Raw genomic sequence first — 16,486 nt, 5'->3', positions numbered from 1 at the left:
ATCAATCATACACACACCCATCCATCCATCCATCCATCAATCATACACACACCCATCCATCCATCCATCCATCCATCAATCATACACACACCCATCCATCCATCCATCCATCAATCATACACACACCCATCCATCCATCCATCAATCATACACACACCCATCCATCCATCAATCATCCATCCATCGAATACCCCCTACCAATCCATCCATCCATCCATTCCTCCATCTCAGTTGTAACTTCTCTTGTAAACTGCAATAGCACAGATAACACACTCTGAATGTTTGTGCTGTTGCGGCTCCTTCAGTGAGGACTGTACAAACACAGACTCCTGATGAAATGATCAAGAGCTGTATATATATCTGTATATCCTGCAGCAGGTCCACATGTGAGAGAGTCAGGGCGGATACACACACGTACCGGGTTGATGTCAATGAGCGTCTCGTGATCCTCCTTCTTGGGATTCATCCCGAAAACATCCTGGACAAACTTGTCATCCGCCTGGTAGAAATGAGGCGAGGACATGATGATGGGCGCACCTGAGAGGAGACACACACACACACACACACACACACACACACACAGACGTTAGCTTAGCGTCTGTTCTGTCACAGACACCATTCAAACTCACACACACGGACCTTCTTTACACACGCTGGCGTTGAGGAGGCCGGAGCCCAGACAGTTTCCCTGCGGCACGCAGAAGCCGGCGTTATCTGGGTTCACCGTAACATTAGCGAAAACCGCACTGGGAGGAACAAACCGGAAACCGGGAACCCCTCGCACATTCACATCAGACTCGTACAGAGCATACAGAGACCTGCCAAAACACAACACACACACTTTTATCATCCGTTTGAGCAGTGTTGGGGAAAGTTACTTTGAAAAGTAATCCATTACACTATTGCGTTACTCCCTTAAAAAGTAACTAATCGAGTTACTTAGTTACTTTTTGAGAAAAGTAATGCGTTACAATATTGCGTTACTCCCTTAAAAAGTAACTAATCGAGTTACTTAGTTACTTTTTGAGAAAAGTAATGCGTTACAATATTGCGTTACTCCCTTAAAAAGTAACTAATCGAGTTACTTAGTTACTTTTTGAGAAAAGTAATGCGTTACAATATTGCGTTACTCCCTTAAAAAGTAACTAATCGAGTTACTTAGTTACTTTTTGAGAAAAGTAATGCGTTACAATATTGCGTTACTCCCTTAAAAAGTAACTAATCGAGTTACTTAGTTACTTTTTAAGAAAAGTAATGCGTTACAATATTGCGTTACTCCCTTAAAAAGTAACTAATCGAGTTACTTATTTACTTTTTGAGAAAAGTAATGCGTTACAATATTGCGTTACTCCCTTAAAAAGTAACTAATCGAGTTACTTAGTTACTTTTTGAGAAAAGTAATGCGTTACAATATTGCGTTACTCCCTTAAAAAGTAACTAATCGAGTTACTTAGTTACTTTTTGAGAAAAGTAATGCGTTACAATATTGCGTTACTCCTTTAAAAAGTAACTAATCGAGTTACTTAGTTACTTTTTGAGAAAAGTAATGCGTTACAATATTGCGTTACTCCCTTAAAAAGTAACTAATCGAGTTACTTAGTTACTTTTTGAGAAAAGTAATGCGTTACAATATTGCGTTACTCCCTTAAAAAGTAACTAATCGAGTTACTTAGTTACTTTTTGAGAAAAGTAATGCGTTACAATATTGCGTTACTCCCTTAAAAAGTAACTAATTGAGTTACTTAGTTACTTTTTAAGAAAAGTAATGCGTTAGAATATTGCGTTACTCCCTTAAAAAGTAACTAATCGAGTTACTTAGTTACTTTTTGAGAAAAGTAATGCGTTACAATATTGCGTTACTCCCTTAAAAAGCAACTAATCGAGTTACTTAGTTACTTTTTAAGAAAAGTAATGCGTTACGTTACTTTTGCATTACATTGTAAAAAAAAATCAGGTCTCCAATTGAACATTTTCTAGTGAGCGATCATATCAAAATTTTTCAGTTGGCCAAATTGAATTTCTTGAATTTTAATTGAATTAAATTGCATCAATTCACAAAAATTCTACCAAACTGAAAAATTTAGATGTGATCGCTCACTAGAAAATTTTCAATTGGAGACCTGATTTTTTTTTACTGTGCACTTTTTCTCACCTGGGCTGGGCTTGTTTTTGTTTTGTTTTTATAAAAACGTCATATTTTTGTGCAACGGTAAAGACCTCTTCATACCAAAATGTAAATAATAGTCTGAGGTAAAACTGCAGATTCCCTCATGAACACTAGAGGGCGCAGCTCTGGATAATGGAGAAGAGGACGCAGGAGGAAAACGTTTTACCAATAAAAACAAAAAATCTAGTAATTTTCATCATCAAAGGTCAGCAGCAGACATTGGTCAATTAAATATAAAGGTAGATTATGCATAAAAATAGTTGTTTTATTTAACATTTAATTATTGGAGGTTTGCATAGTTCTCTGATTCTGCATTTGACTGATTTTCTTCATTTTGAGGAGGACACAATCTTTATTGTGCAAGTGAGAAAAATAAATGCTCACATTTAGTCTAGAACTACAATAACCCTCATGTTCACACACACACCTCTACATTTTATCTTATAATTATGACTTAGCATGTCATATTTTTGACTTTTCATCTAATAATGAGGACATTTAAAATCATATTTTTGACTTTTACTCTAATAATGAGGACATTTAAAATCATATTTTTGACTTTTACTCTAATAATGAGGACATTTAAAATCATATTTTTGACTTTTTATCTAATAATGAGGACATTTAAAATCATATTTTTGACTTTCAATCTAATACTGAGGACATTTAAATAATATTTTTGACTTTTTATCTAATAATGAGGACTTTTAAATCATATATTTGACATTTTATCTTATAATTATGACTTAGCATGTCATATTTTTGACTTTTCATCTAATAATGAGGACATTTAAAATCATATTTTTGACTTTTACTCTAATAATGAGGACATTTAAAATCATATTTTTGACTTTTTATCTAATAATGAGGACATTTAAAATCATATTTTTGACTTTCAATCTAATACTGAGGACATTTAAATAATATTTTTGACTTTTTATCTAATAATGAGGACTTTTAAATCATATATTTGACATTTTATCTTATAATTATGACTTAGCATGTCGTATTTTCGATTTTTTTATCTCACAATTATGACTTAAAATCATATTTTCAACATTTTATCTTATGATTATGACTTAGCATGTAATATTTTTGACTTTTTATCTAATAATGAGGACTTTTAAATCATATTTTTGATTTTTTTATCTAATAATGAGGACTTTTAAATCATATTTTTGACTTTTCATCTAATAATGAGGACATTTAAAATCATATTTTTACTTTTACTCTAATAATGAGGACATTTAAATAATATTTTTGACTTTTTATCTAATAATGAGGACTTTTTAAATCATATTTGACATTTTATCTTATAATTATGACTTAGCATGTTGTATTTTCGATAGAACTACAATAACCATCATGTTCACACACACTTATTTCTCTCCACATGAGGACAGGAGAGCTGTCAGTCAAATAAATGTGAAAAAGTAACTCAGATGTTTTGTTGTAAATTTGAAAAGTAATGCGTTACTTTACCAGTTACTTGAAAAAAGTAATATTATTACCTAACTCAAGTTACCCCCAACACTGCATTTGAGTCTAGTTCAGGTTCTGGTTCTGGTTGTGGTTCAGCTGGACCTACTTCTCATGTTTAATGGCTTTGTTTCCGCTATAATTCCCCTGTAAACTTGAACATGGCCACAGCTGAAGGATTGTTTCTCTCGCTGTGATGCAACAGGCACTTTATATTTAGAAAGCCCTTCAGAACTGCTGAATAGTTGTGTTTGTGATCATCTGACTCTGACTCAAGCCACCTCACATTTGACCCACACATGTTGAAATCTATTAGAGTCAAAGGAACAACACGTGTCACATGATCAATCCTCAATCAATAAGAGCATTTCTAAACTACACCTTCAATCTGTAGCCCAGCAGCTGTTATTAATCACTTCTAGAAGATTTACAATAAAAAGACAAGAAATAAAAAATATATATTGCACAAAATGAAAACAATAATGTAAATATTATTATTATTATTATAAGTGTTAATCAAAATACAATAAAATAAATAACAAACATGATTTCATCTCTTAAATCTCTTAGTGTGTGTTTTGGTCATAATTTATACTTTTTTAAAAATCTAATTTTAGCTTTTTATCTCATAATTTTGACTTTAAATCCATTTTTCGCAGAATTTTTAAAGTCATAATTTCAACTGTTCATCTCACAATGATGTAGCATTTCATATTTATGACTTTTTATATAATAATGAGGACTTTTAAAATCATATTTTCAACATTTTATCTAATAATGAGGACTTTTAAATAATATTTTTGACTTTTACTCTAATAATGGGGACATTTAAATCATATTTTAGACTTTTTATCTAATAATGAGGACATTTCAAATCATATTTTTGACTTTTAATCTAATAATGAGGACATTTAAATAATATTTTTGACTTTTAATCTAATAATGACGACATTTAAAATCATATTTTTGACCTTTACTCTAATAATGACGACATTTAAATAATATTTTTGACTTTTAATCTAATAATGAGGAGATTTAAAATAATATTTTTGACTTTTACTCTAATAATGAGGACAATTAAATAATAATTTAGACTTTTTATCTAATAATGAGTACTTTTAAATCATATTTTTGACTTTTTATCTAATAATGAGGACATTTAAATAATATTTTTGACTTTCAATCTAATAATGAGGACTTTTCAAATCATATTTTTGACTTTTTATCTAATAATGAGGACTTTTAAAATCATATTTTTGACTTTTTATCTAATAATGGGACATTTAAATAATATTTTTGACTTTCAATCTAATAATGAGGACATTTAAAATCATATTTTTGACTTTTACTCTAATAATGACAACATTTAAATCATATTTTTGACTTTTCATCTAATAATGAGGACATTTAAAATCATATTTTTGACTTTTCATCTAATAATGAGGACATTTAAAATCATATTTTTGACTTTTTATCTAATAATGAGGACTTTTAAATCATATTTTTGACTTTTTATCTAATAATGAGGACATTTAAATAATATTTTTGACTTTCAATCTAATAATGAGGACTTTTCAAATCATATTTTTGACTTTTTAATCTAATAATGAGGACTTTTAAAATCATATTTTTAACTTTTTATCTAATAATGAGGACATTTAAATAATATTTTTGACTTTCAATCTAATAATGAGGACTTTTAAAATCATATTTTTGACTTTTTATCTTATAATTATGACTTTGCATGTTGTATTTTCGATTTTTTCTCTCACAATTATGACTTTTAAAATCATATTTTGACTTTTTATCTGATAATGAGTACTTTTAAATCATATTTTTGACTTTTAGTCTAATAATGAGGACTTAAAATCATATTTTCAACATTTTATCTTATAATTATGACTTAGCATGTCGTATTTTCGACTTTTTATCTCACTATTATGACTTAAAATCATATTTTTAACTTTTAATCTAATAATGAGGACATTTAAATCATATATTTGACATTTAATCTAATAATGAGGACTTTTAAAATCATATTTTTGACTTTATCTAATAATGAGGACATTTACATCATATTTTGACTTTTTATCTAATAATGAGGACTTTTAAAATCATATTTTCAACATTTTATCTCTTACTTATAACTTTATGATAACTGAAATGAGCTGATCAGTAAAAAAGTCTAGTTTTATTCATCATTTGGCAAATGACTATGATTAAATATTTTTTAATAAGTTAATAAATAAACTAAATTAAATCTAAATATATAATCATATATCATATCATAAAAGTCATGATATTATTATCACATAAACTTCAATGTTTGGGGACGGTAAGTTTATAAATATTTCTGAAAGAGAAATATTCTGCTTTCTCTTTCTGCTCCTTTATTTGATCAAAAATACAGTAAAAATTATGAAATATTTTTCCAGTGTAGATCAGCGGTTCTCTATGTGTATATATATAGTAAAGTGTCATTTATTCCTGTGATCAAATCATCATTACTCCAGTCTTCAGTGTCACATGACCCTTCACTAATCACTCTGATATTAGCATTTAAGCTCAAGAAACATTTATGATTATTATCAGTGTTTCATATTTCTGTGGAAACTGTGATATATGTTATTTTTCAGGATTCTTTGATGGATTGAAGGTTCAAAAGAACAGCATTTGTTTGAAATATAATCTTTTGTAACATTATAAATGTCACTTTTGATCAATGTAACGTGTCCTTACTGAATAAAAGTATTAATATCTGTGAAATCAGTGTGCATGAATCTCACCTGCACAGGTCAGAGGAGAATATATAGAGTTTCTCAGTCTTTGTGACGATTGGATGGAAAGACGCTCCGTCAGTGCCGTTGATCATGTTACACTCGTCTGAGCTCCACCAGTTTAACGACCTGAGAAACAGAGCAAACAATCCATAACTCAATCTCTGAGCACATGCTCAAATCCATTCATCAGAGTTTCTGCTGATTTTACCTCTGTCCGTTCCACTCGTCTATACGAGCAAAGTCCTGATAATTCTGCCTCCCCGTCAGGAACACATAATCACCATCATCTGTGCCGTTTTTCTGAAACATAATCAATGAAAAACATGTACAAATACACAGTTAACAGACTCAAACATTAAGTACAGCTCCATCGACTGTTCAATGTTTCTGAAAGAGTCATTTATCTGATCAGAAATAGAGTAAAAACACACAATATTGACTCACTAACTCACAAAAACAGCAAATTATAAATAAATATGTACATGTAAAGTATATATTTGCTTTGGAACTTTTGTGAGTTAGTGAGTCAGTATTGTATAAAATAAAATATGCCATTTGTTTTATAAATTAATTATAAATTATACATTTTGTATATATATATAGTTATATATAAAATATGTATATTTATATATTATATAAATACAGTATATACATGCAAATATTTCTTCAATATATACATGTATGTGTGTATTCAAATATACATCATAATATATATATTTTGTAAACAAACTTTTACTTTGGATGCGATTTAAAGTTTGACAGTTTGGTATATAATTATTAGTGCAGTCAAAGAGTCCTGTCTAATCATATCTAACATAAAAGTTTGTGTTTATTAATATATATATACACACCGATCAGGCATAACATTATGACCACTGACAAGTAACACTGATGATATCTTCATCTCCTGATAGTGGGTGGGATATATTAGGCAGCAAGTGAACATTTTTGGCTGAATCCGAAATCGCCCCCTAAACCCTCAATCACTATTCCCTTCGTTATCCACTAATACAGTTCACTTGAAGGAGTGAATGAAAACGAGTGAGTGAAGTCGGACAGCCGTTGGACATCAGCTGTACACTCGTTATTGCGGTGCATTGTGGGATAGAATGAGTGCACTCAATAACGTCCACTATGGTTTTGGACACCACTACAAATGGCTGCCCCCTCAAATAATGCCCTATTTAAGGGTAGAGGGGGCGATTTCAGATTCAGCCCTTGTCCTCAGAGTTGATGTGTTAAAAGCAGGAAAAACGGGCACATTTTTGCTCCAGAAGTTAATGCTGGTTCTGATAGAAAGGTGTCAGAAAACACAGTGCATCTCAGTTTGTTGCGTATGGGGCAGCATATACACAACAAACTGAGATGCTCTGTGTATGCTGACACCTTTCTATCAGAACCAGCATTAACTTCTGGAGCAGTTTGAGCTTCAGTAGCTCGTCTGTTTGATCGGCCCACACGGGCATCAATGAGCCTCGGCCGCCCATGACCCTGTGGCCGGTTCTCCACTGGTCCTTCATGACCCTGTGGCTGGTTCTCCACTGGTCCTTCATGACCCTGTGGCCGGTTCTCCACTGGTCCTCCATGACCCTGTGGCCGGTTCTCCACTGGGCCTTCATGACCCTGTGGCCGGTTCTCCACTGGTCCTCCATGACCCTGTGTCTGGTTCTCCACTGGTCCTTCATTACCCTGTGGCCGGTTCTCCACTGGTCCTTCATGACCCTGTGGCCGGTTCTCCACTGGTCCTTCATGACCCTGTGGCCGGTTCTCCACTGGTCCTTCATGACCCTGTGGCCGGTTCTCCACTGGTCCTTCATGACCCTGTGGCCGGTTCTCCACTGGTCCTTCATGACCCTGTGGCCGGTTCTCCACTGGTCCTTCATGACCCTGTGTCTGGTTCTCCACTGGTCCTTCATGACCCTGTGGCCGGTTCTCCACTGGTCCTTCATGACCCTGTGGCCGGTTCTCCACTGGTCCTTCATGACCCTGTGGCCGGTTCTCCACTGGTCCTCCATGACCCTGTGGCCGGTTCTCCACTGGTCCTCCATGACCCTGTGGCCGGTTCTCCACTGGTCCTTCATGACCCTGTGGCCGGTTCTCCACTGGTCCTTCATGACCCTGTGGCCGGTTCTCCACTGGTCCTTCATGACCCTGTGGCCGGTTCTCCACTGGTCCTTCATGACCCTGTGGCCGGTTCTCCACTGGTCCTCCATGACCCTGTGGCCGGTTCTCCACTGGTCCTTCATGACCCTGTGGCCGGTTCTCCACTGGTCCTTCATGACCCTGTGGCCGGTTCTCCACTGGTCCTCCATGACCCTGTGGCCGGTTCTCCACTGGTCCTTCATGACCCTGTGGCCAGTTCTCCACTGGTCCTTCATGACCCTGTGGCCAGTTCTCCACTGGTCCTTCATGACCCTGTGGCCGGTTCTCCACTGGTCCTTCATGAGCCTGTGGCCGGTTCTCCACTGGTCCTTCATGAGCCTGTGGCCGGTTCTCCACTGGTTCTTCATGACCCTGTGGCCGGTTCTCCACTGGTTCTTCATGACCCTGTGGCCGGTTCTCCACTGGTTCTTCATGACCCTGTGGCCGGTTCTCCACTGGTTCTTCATGACCCTGTGGCCGGTTCTCCACTGGTTCTTCATGACCCTGTGGCCGGTTCTCCACTGGTTCTTCATGACCCTGTGGCCGGTTCTCCACTGGTTCTTCATGACCCTGTGGCCGGTTCTCCACTGGTTCTTCATGACCCTGTGGCCGGTTCTCCACTGGTTCTTCATGACCCTGTGGCCGGTTCTCCACTGGTTCTTCATGACCCTGTGGCTGGTTCTCCACTGGTCCTCCATGATCCTGTGGCCGGTTCTCCAACATTTTGAGTTTACTTGCTTCAATCGCGCATGAAATTCGCACGAATCGCGCGTGACATTCACTGCACAACAGAGGTGAATTCGCCTCTTGGGCGGGGCTTCCGCCAGTAGCTCGTCTCGTAGAGAAATGGCTGACATGGGCTGTGTTTAGATGGGTTTTTTTTTTGTTAAAATCTACAGTTAATGTGTGACAAAACGTAGTTTTAAGACTTTTTCAGTAGATAATGTAGTTGTTTAAAGCTCAAATCTGTGGTTTATTTATATAAAGAGTGCCTATTTGAACATTTTATCTGCCGTTGTCGGAGTTGTGAGCTCCAGTGGATCAGCGGCGCTCAGCGCTCGTCAAAGCCGGCGAGAGCAGCCTTTCCTCGGCCAGTTCTTCTGCCGCTGGCTCTGATGTCTCTGTGGCGTCTCGAGCTATAATTCGTCTTGTAATGGCCGATCTTTGGTCTCATGGATCTATAATTTGTTCCCTGGCAAATCGTTTAGGCTGAGGGCAAAGAGAAGTTTCATTACTTTATATTTTTAGGCTATAACTGTACGTTGCAGTTGTAACGTTAGCCTACTAGCACTGACTTTGAATGTTTGACTGAATTGTTTGCTTTATTTCATGTATAGCTTGTTATACATTACTTATACTTTTGTATTATTGATCATACATAAACTTGCATTTAACAAAAAGAGACTGGGTTGTGTTTCATGTCATTTAATGTTATCACAGTGATAATCATATTGTCTGAACCAGATATTAATATACACATTTTCTCCTCATTGTTGTCACTACTAGAGCAAGCTCCTGATTGGTTAACGCGGCGCGAAATATCCGCCAAAGTTCAGATTTTTCAACTTGAAAAGTTCAAAACGCTCAATTCGCGCCGCCTCAAACGCGCGAATCGCGCCGCAGAATGCTATTTCGCGTCTCTGCATTGACTTAACATGTAAATCACTCGCGCGAATCGCGTCCGGTGTGAACGCACCATTACACTTGCCCATTTTTCCTGCTTCTTACACATCAACTCTGAGGACAAAATGTTCACTTGCTGCCTAAAGGCCCGGGTATACTTCGGCCGTCCGCGTTCGTGCACCGCCCGCATGACGTAATTTTCGTCACTCGGAGGGCTCGCGGCCGGCCGCACACCCCGTCCGCGCGCAGCCCAAATTTTCAGACCGCGCGGACGGTCCGCGTGCAACAGCGCATGCGCCAGCAGTACAGAAGAGTCCACTAGGTGGCAATACGCACTGTATTGAGCACAGCGTTCAGCCGTCGAAGAAGAGTGTGCAAAGACCGGTTTAAAAACAACACGCTTGGAAAAAAAAGAGAGAATTTTTGATTCTTCAGTGTTTCTTCCAAACTATGTAGCAATGGTGGATGCACTACAGTTCTTCTCCGATCATGCCCAGCGAATGTCCCGTTGATGACAGGACTCAGTGCTGCCCTCCGATGTCTGGTAGAGCATAGACACTTTTTTACTGCGCATGTGTCGAACGCGATCCTCCGCGCGCATCCGTTGTGTAGTATACTTTGAAAGACGCATGGACAGGGCTGCGCGCGTGACGCGTCCGGGCGCGGTAAGTGAAGTATACCCGGGCCTTAATATATCCCACCCACTAACAGAGATCATTAGTGTTATTCACTTCAGCTGGTCTAAATGTTATGCCTGATCAATGTATATGTATATATATATATCCCTCAAATGATGATTCACAAACACAGTAACACATGATTTGAGGAATCACACGCTCAGCTTCAGCATTTGGTGTTGGAGGTTTGATGACTTTAAAGGGTTAGTTCACCCAAAAATGAAAATTCTGTCATTAATTCCTCACCCTCATGTGGTTGGACACCCGTCAGACCTCCGTTCATCTTCAGACACAAATGAAGATATTTTAGTGTAAATCTGATGCTCTGAAAAGCCTCCATTGGCACAATGGCACGGTTCACTCTCAAGACCCTTAAAAGACACTAAAGACTAAAGTTACAAAGTCCATCTCACTACAGCGGCTCTACAATAACTTTATGAATCGGCGAGAATAGTTTTTGTGCGCAAAAAAACCCAAAATAACGACTTATATAGTGATGACGATTTCAAAACAAGGCATCATGAAGCTTCGAAGCGTTATGAATCAGTGAGTCGAATGATGATTCGGATCGCGTGTCAAACCGCCAAACTGCTGAAATTTGGCGATTCAAACTGCTGAATCGACTCACTGATTCATAACGCTTCGAAGCTTCATGATGCCGTGTTTTGAAATCGGTCATCATGATATAAGTCGTTATTTAGGGTTTTTTTGCGCACAAAAACTATTCTCGTCACTCCATAAAGTTATTGTAGAGCCGCTGTAGTGAGATGGACTTTGTAACTTTAGTCTTTAGTGTCTTTTAAGGGTCTTGAGAGTGTAAAGTTGAGCCAATGGAGGCCTTTCAGAGCATCAGATTTACACTAAAATATCTTCATTTGTGTCTGAAGATGAACGGAGGTCTGACGGGTGTCCAACCACATGAGGGTGAGGAATTAATGACAGAATTTTCATTTTTGGGTGAACTAACCCTTTAAGGACGAGTGATAGTGATCGACTCTAACCTTGTAGAAAAGTCCGAAGTGGTCGTCCGGCACGAAGACACTGAGCTCCTTGAGCAGCGGGTCCTCGTAACCCCACAGAAGGTCACCCACCCTGTGGGTCGCAAACACACCCACGTCTTTGGCCTTCATCAGGTCAGAGATGAAGCGACTGAAGAAGCTGTCTTTGAATTTCTCCATCACGGTCTGAGAAACACAGAACCAGTGGATTAGCTCATCACAATATCATTTCTTACGGTTTCTCTGTGGGGTCAGGGGTCACAGTCTCACCACAGCGGGGATGTTGACCGTCCGCACAAGATCGTCCTCGGACCCGCGTGACATGTCAGGCTGGAACACGTATGTTTTGGGATTGACAGCTTGCACTCTGGTTCCGTTGTCCATAAATCTCACATCCTCTTTCGGCCGATACTCCCTGAAAGAGGAAATTCAAGATTTCAGAACTGGTTCTTATTGAGTTGTGGAAACAGCAATGTTTTAGAGCAGATCATGTGACTCAGATAAGATCGGAAGCTGGTGATATGTGGGCGCCGCCCGTTAAACGCTCAGATCATGTGACTCTGAAGACTGGTGTAATGATGATAAATTCAGCTTTGATCACAGGAATAAATGACACTTGACTATATATTCACATAGAGAACAGATGATCTACATTATAATAATTTTTCACTATTTTTACAGTGTTTTTCTTGATGATCTGAGGAGACAAGCCGTGTGCACTGCAAAAAATGCTTTTCTTACTTATTATTTTTGTATTGTTTTCAGTCCAAATATCTAAAAAATCTTACATTAAGAAGCATTTACTAGACAAGCAAAAGTTTTTGACTTGTTTTGGGGGAAAATAACTCAAAATTAAGTGAGTGTTTGCTTAAAATCAGCAAAATAATCTGCCAATGGGGTAAGCAAAATAATCTTAATTCAAACAGAAAACAAGATTATTTTGCTTACCCCATTGGCAGATTATTTTGCTGATTTTAAGCAAACACTCACTTAATTTTGAGTTATTTTCCCCCACAACAAGACAATAATTTTTATTTGGCTAGTAAATGCTTCTTGTTTTGGGAATTTTTAGATGTTTGGACCAGAAACAAGACAAAAATACTAAGTAAGAAAAGCCTTTTTTGCAGTGTGTGTCCTGTGTCGGCTCACCTGTACGTGTACGGGCCGATCTCGATGACCGAGGGTTTGTCCCCGTTCAGAACCTCTGCTGGATTGGTCAGATTAAAGAAGTAAAACTGCATATAAACTGGCGGCGGCGGGTTTTGCCACACCGAAAACGCTTCTGTTCCATTTTCCAGAACCATTTGCTGTGAGGGAAAGTGAAATGACCAAAGTTACTCATGGTTTCTGAAATCATTTAGGAAGAGAAACACATAAAGCTACTTTATTCCAACAGACACCTTTACAATATCATATATGACTCAAAGTGCACATTTATTTTATATTTATTAAATATTTATTACAATTTGTGTATGATATTATTTCATTTCTCTATGAATATGATATTAATTCAACACCATGGTATTATGGAATAAAATTTAAACAGTAATAATGCTAGAAAAATTATTTAAGAAAATCATAATATTATTTTTACAATAAGCTATGATATTACAATATAATAACTTATAATATATTATAATATATTTTCATAATATTATGTGTGAAGAAAAGAATACTCCTACTATTAATAATAATCATAATAGTAATATAATAATAACACTAATACTAACATAACAAAATATATTTTACCGGTATATCTAATAATATATATACAAATGATATATTATATTATAATATATAACATAAAATATTATGTTTGAATTATATAATTTAATATTATTATAAATATTAAAATATTAACTATACATTATGATAAATTATTATATTCTATATTATAAAATAGGATTTTTACATAATATAATATATGGAGAAAATCATAATCACAATATTCCAATAATACCACAATAATCATAATAAAATATTTTATTACACACATATATATATATATATATATATATATATATATATATATATATATATATATATATATATATATATATAATGTGTGTGTGTAATATAACATGTAAAAAAATTATATTTTATATAAATTAAAATATACATATATATAATATATAATATTATATATAATATTTTTATTTACACACACACTCTCTTGTATATATGATATTTACATATAATTCATAACATAAATGTAGTATTATTTAATACTTATATTATGTATTTTCATAATATTATGAGAAAATCATACTACTACTACTACTATTAAAACTAATAACAATAATGTTATATATATATATATATATATATATATATATATATATATATATATATATATATTTTTTTTTTTTTTTATTTTTTTTATTTTTATTTACACACACACTCTCTTGTATATATTATATTTACATATAATTCATAACATAAATTTAGTATTATTTAATACTTATATTATGTATTTTCATAATATTATGTGAGAAAATCATACTACTACTACTACTACTATTAAAACTAATAACAAAAATTATATATATATATATATATATATATATATATATATATATATATATATATATATATATATATATATATATATATATATATATATATATTCCATGATAAAATTTTATAAAATATTATATGTTATTATAATATATTTTCATAATTTTATGTGAGGAGAAAATACTACTACTAATAATGTTTAATAATATAATATATAAATATTACATAATAGGCCTATGTTTGATTTATATAGATAGTACATATCTCTACTATATTTATTTTATGTCACAGTATCTCTATGAAAAACCGCAAAAACGTGATATGAATGAAAAACACATGAACACACACAAACTCACTGACCTTCTTTATCATGTTGTTTAAGAGCTTCTGAAAGACTTGCGACAAAACCATCGCGATCCCGGCGACGAGCAGCAGAATGCAGAGCAGCCCGAGGCTGTAAACACAGCAGGCCCGGAGCCGCATGATCAGCTCGGCTCGGTTCCGAGGGAGAAGGACAAAGACACAGACGGAGCTGAGAGTGTTGGACTGAGAGTGTTTACATGTGTCAGGAGGAAGAGGAGAGCGAGAGCCAGACCCTCACGGAGCGGAAAACAGCCGTTCATCACGAGACTCAGCCCTGTGTTCCGGCAGGAGGCGCTCGCTGGCTCAATCAACACGATCCTCCATACACACGAACTTACAGTCTTATTAGAGTTATATAAAGTATACTCATTTAAAAATATCACTTCAAAATGATTATCATATGGCATCGCTTTTAATCTCTACAAAAAGACGTGTAATAATCTTTATGCTGTCTAAACTAACTGAGATATGTACACTGTAAAAAAAAATTGGGGGGGAAAATTGTGTAAATTGCATATTGGCCCAATAAATGACTTCCAAATAATTATCGCCATGCAAAAAGATGCATTTTACTAATCATAGCTTAAGGTCTTCACTCAAAATTAAAATTGTATATTCACCGAACATATTTAATTGTGCTCAGTCAATCTATGAAGTCGAAGTGAAAAAGCAATAGGTAATAAGTAAATTAAATCACTTGTGTGATATGTGCAACACGGTGCGTTTGGCCTCTTTCAGGGCTTGAGTTATTGCCTTTTAATATCAAACACGTCAAGCTCGTGATTTTCTGATGTCCATTCATTCGTCTCATCCTCATTATATAATGAAGACACTTCTGTTCTGTCTCTTGCCAGATGTGATGCAGGGGAGCTTTGTCATTAATGTTAGTTTTTATTTTTATTTGCAGGTTTTTAGCTTGCAGTGCCGCATTTTATTCACCACATTAAGACATCCTGTTATGCAGAAGACTTCTTGATTATTCAGAGTTTTTCCTTATTGAAAATAAGGTATTTTCACCAAATATCCTGTGTTGGAATTGACTTGGTAATAAAGTAATGTGATAAAATGTCAACCCTGTTGTCTGTTTCTGTATTTTGCTTAATATATTTATGTTTTTAGTCATTTTTGTCTTTTGGGACAGTGAGAAATAAACAATTGTTACTACAATTTAAAATATTTAATTGGACCAACCTCACAGTTTCGCTGTAAAACATTACTCCAGTTCAAAATTTTCTAGTGACTGATCACATCTAAATGTTTTAGTTGGCCAATTTGAAAAATTTAGATGTGATCGGTCACTAGAAAATTTTTAATTGGAGAGGTCTGACATTTTTTAGTGTTGGTAAATTACATTTTTCCATTGGCTCAACATATTATTTCTAATTGAGCCCATGTTAACAGACTGTTGCCACAATAGATAAAATTACATTTACAGAATTTCACTTGGGCCAATTGAAAACTTTAGATGTGACCAGTCACTAGAAAATTTTGAGTTGGGAAGATTATAATCTTTTTTACAGTGTATCAGGTATCACGTGACTGCAATAAATCACACTACACAACCACGATATGTCATTTTTTGCTGCTAGAGGTCGCTTATTCAAAACAAAGGCGATTGGGCGGAGCTTTTATTCTGTCAGACGAGCACTTCCGCTTCTTCTGCTCATGCCTATGTGTGGTAACGAAGCGCTGTTTTATCATATCACACACATTTGACTACTCTGTGTGTTGGCTCGGCGC

General features: G+C 35.4%; 1 protein-coding gene across 1 annotated transcript in view; it reads right to left on the bottom strand.

The window, feature by feature from the left end:
• scarb2c (scavenger receptor class B, member 2c) overlaps window positions 1–14,938 on the bottom strand; it is a 36,411-nt gene extending 21,473 nt beyond the window's left edge. Inside the window, exons 1-8 of the mRNA XM_079835907.1 lie at window positions 14,744–14,938; window positions 13,016–13,173; window positions 12,137–12,281; window positions 11,870–12,052; window positions 6,635–6,726; window positions 6,433–6,552; window positions 640–818; window positions 419–537 (exon numbers count right to left, since the gene is read on the bottom strand). Coding sequence (XP_079692033.1) covers window positions 419–537; window positions 640–818; window positions 6,433–6,552; window positions 6,635–6,726; window positions 11,870–12,052; window positions 12,137–12,281; window positions 13,016–13,173; window positions 14,744–14,866 — 1,119 coding nt within the window. The 5' untranslated portion in view covers window positions 14,867–14,938. The remainder of the gene's footprint in view (window positions 1–418; window positions 538–639; window positions 819–6,432; window positions 6,553–6,634; window positions 6,727–11,869; window positions 12,053–12,136; window positions 12,282–13,015; window positions 13,174–14,743) is intronic.
• Between the last annotated feature and the right edge of the window lie 1,548 nt (window positions 14,939–16,486).

This window comes from Gobio gobio (genome assembly GCF_949357685.1).
Source record: "Gobio gobio genome assembly, chromosome: 14".
Taxonomy (NCBI): Eukaryota; Metazoa; Chordata; class Actinopteri; order Cypriniformes; family Gobionidae; genus Gobio; species Gobio gobio.
The sequence above is the reverse complement of the archived record's forward strand: the minus strand, read 5'-3'. Positions and strand labels throughout refer to the sequence as shown.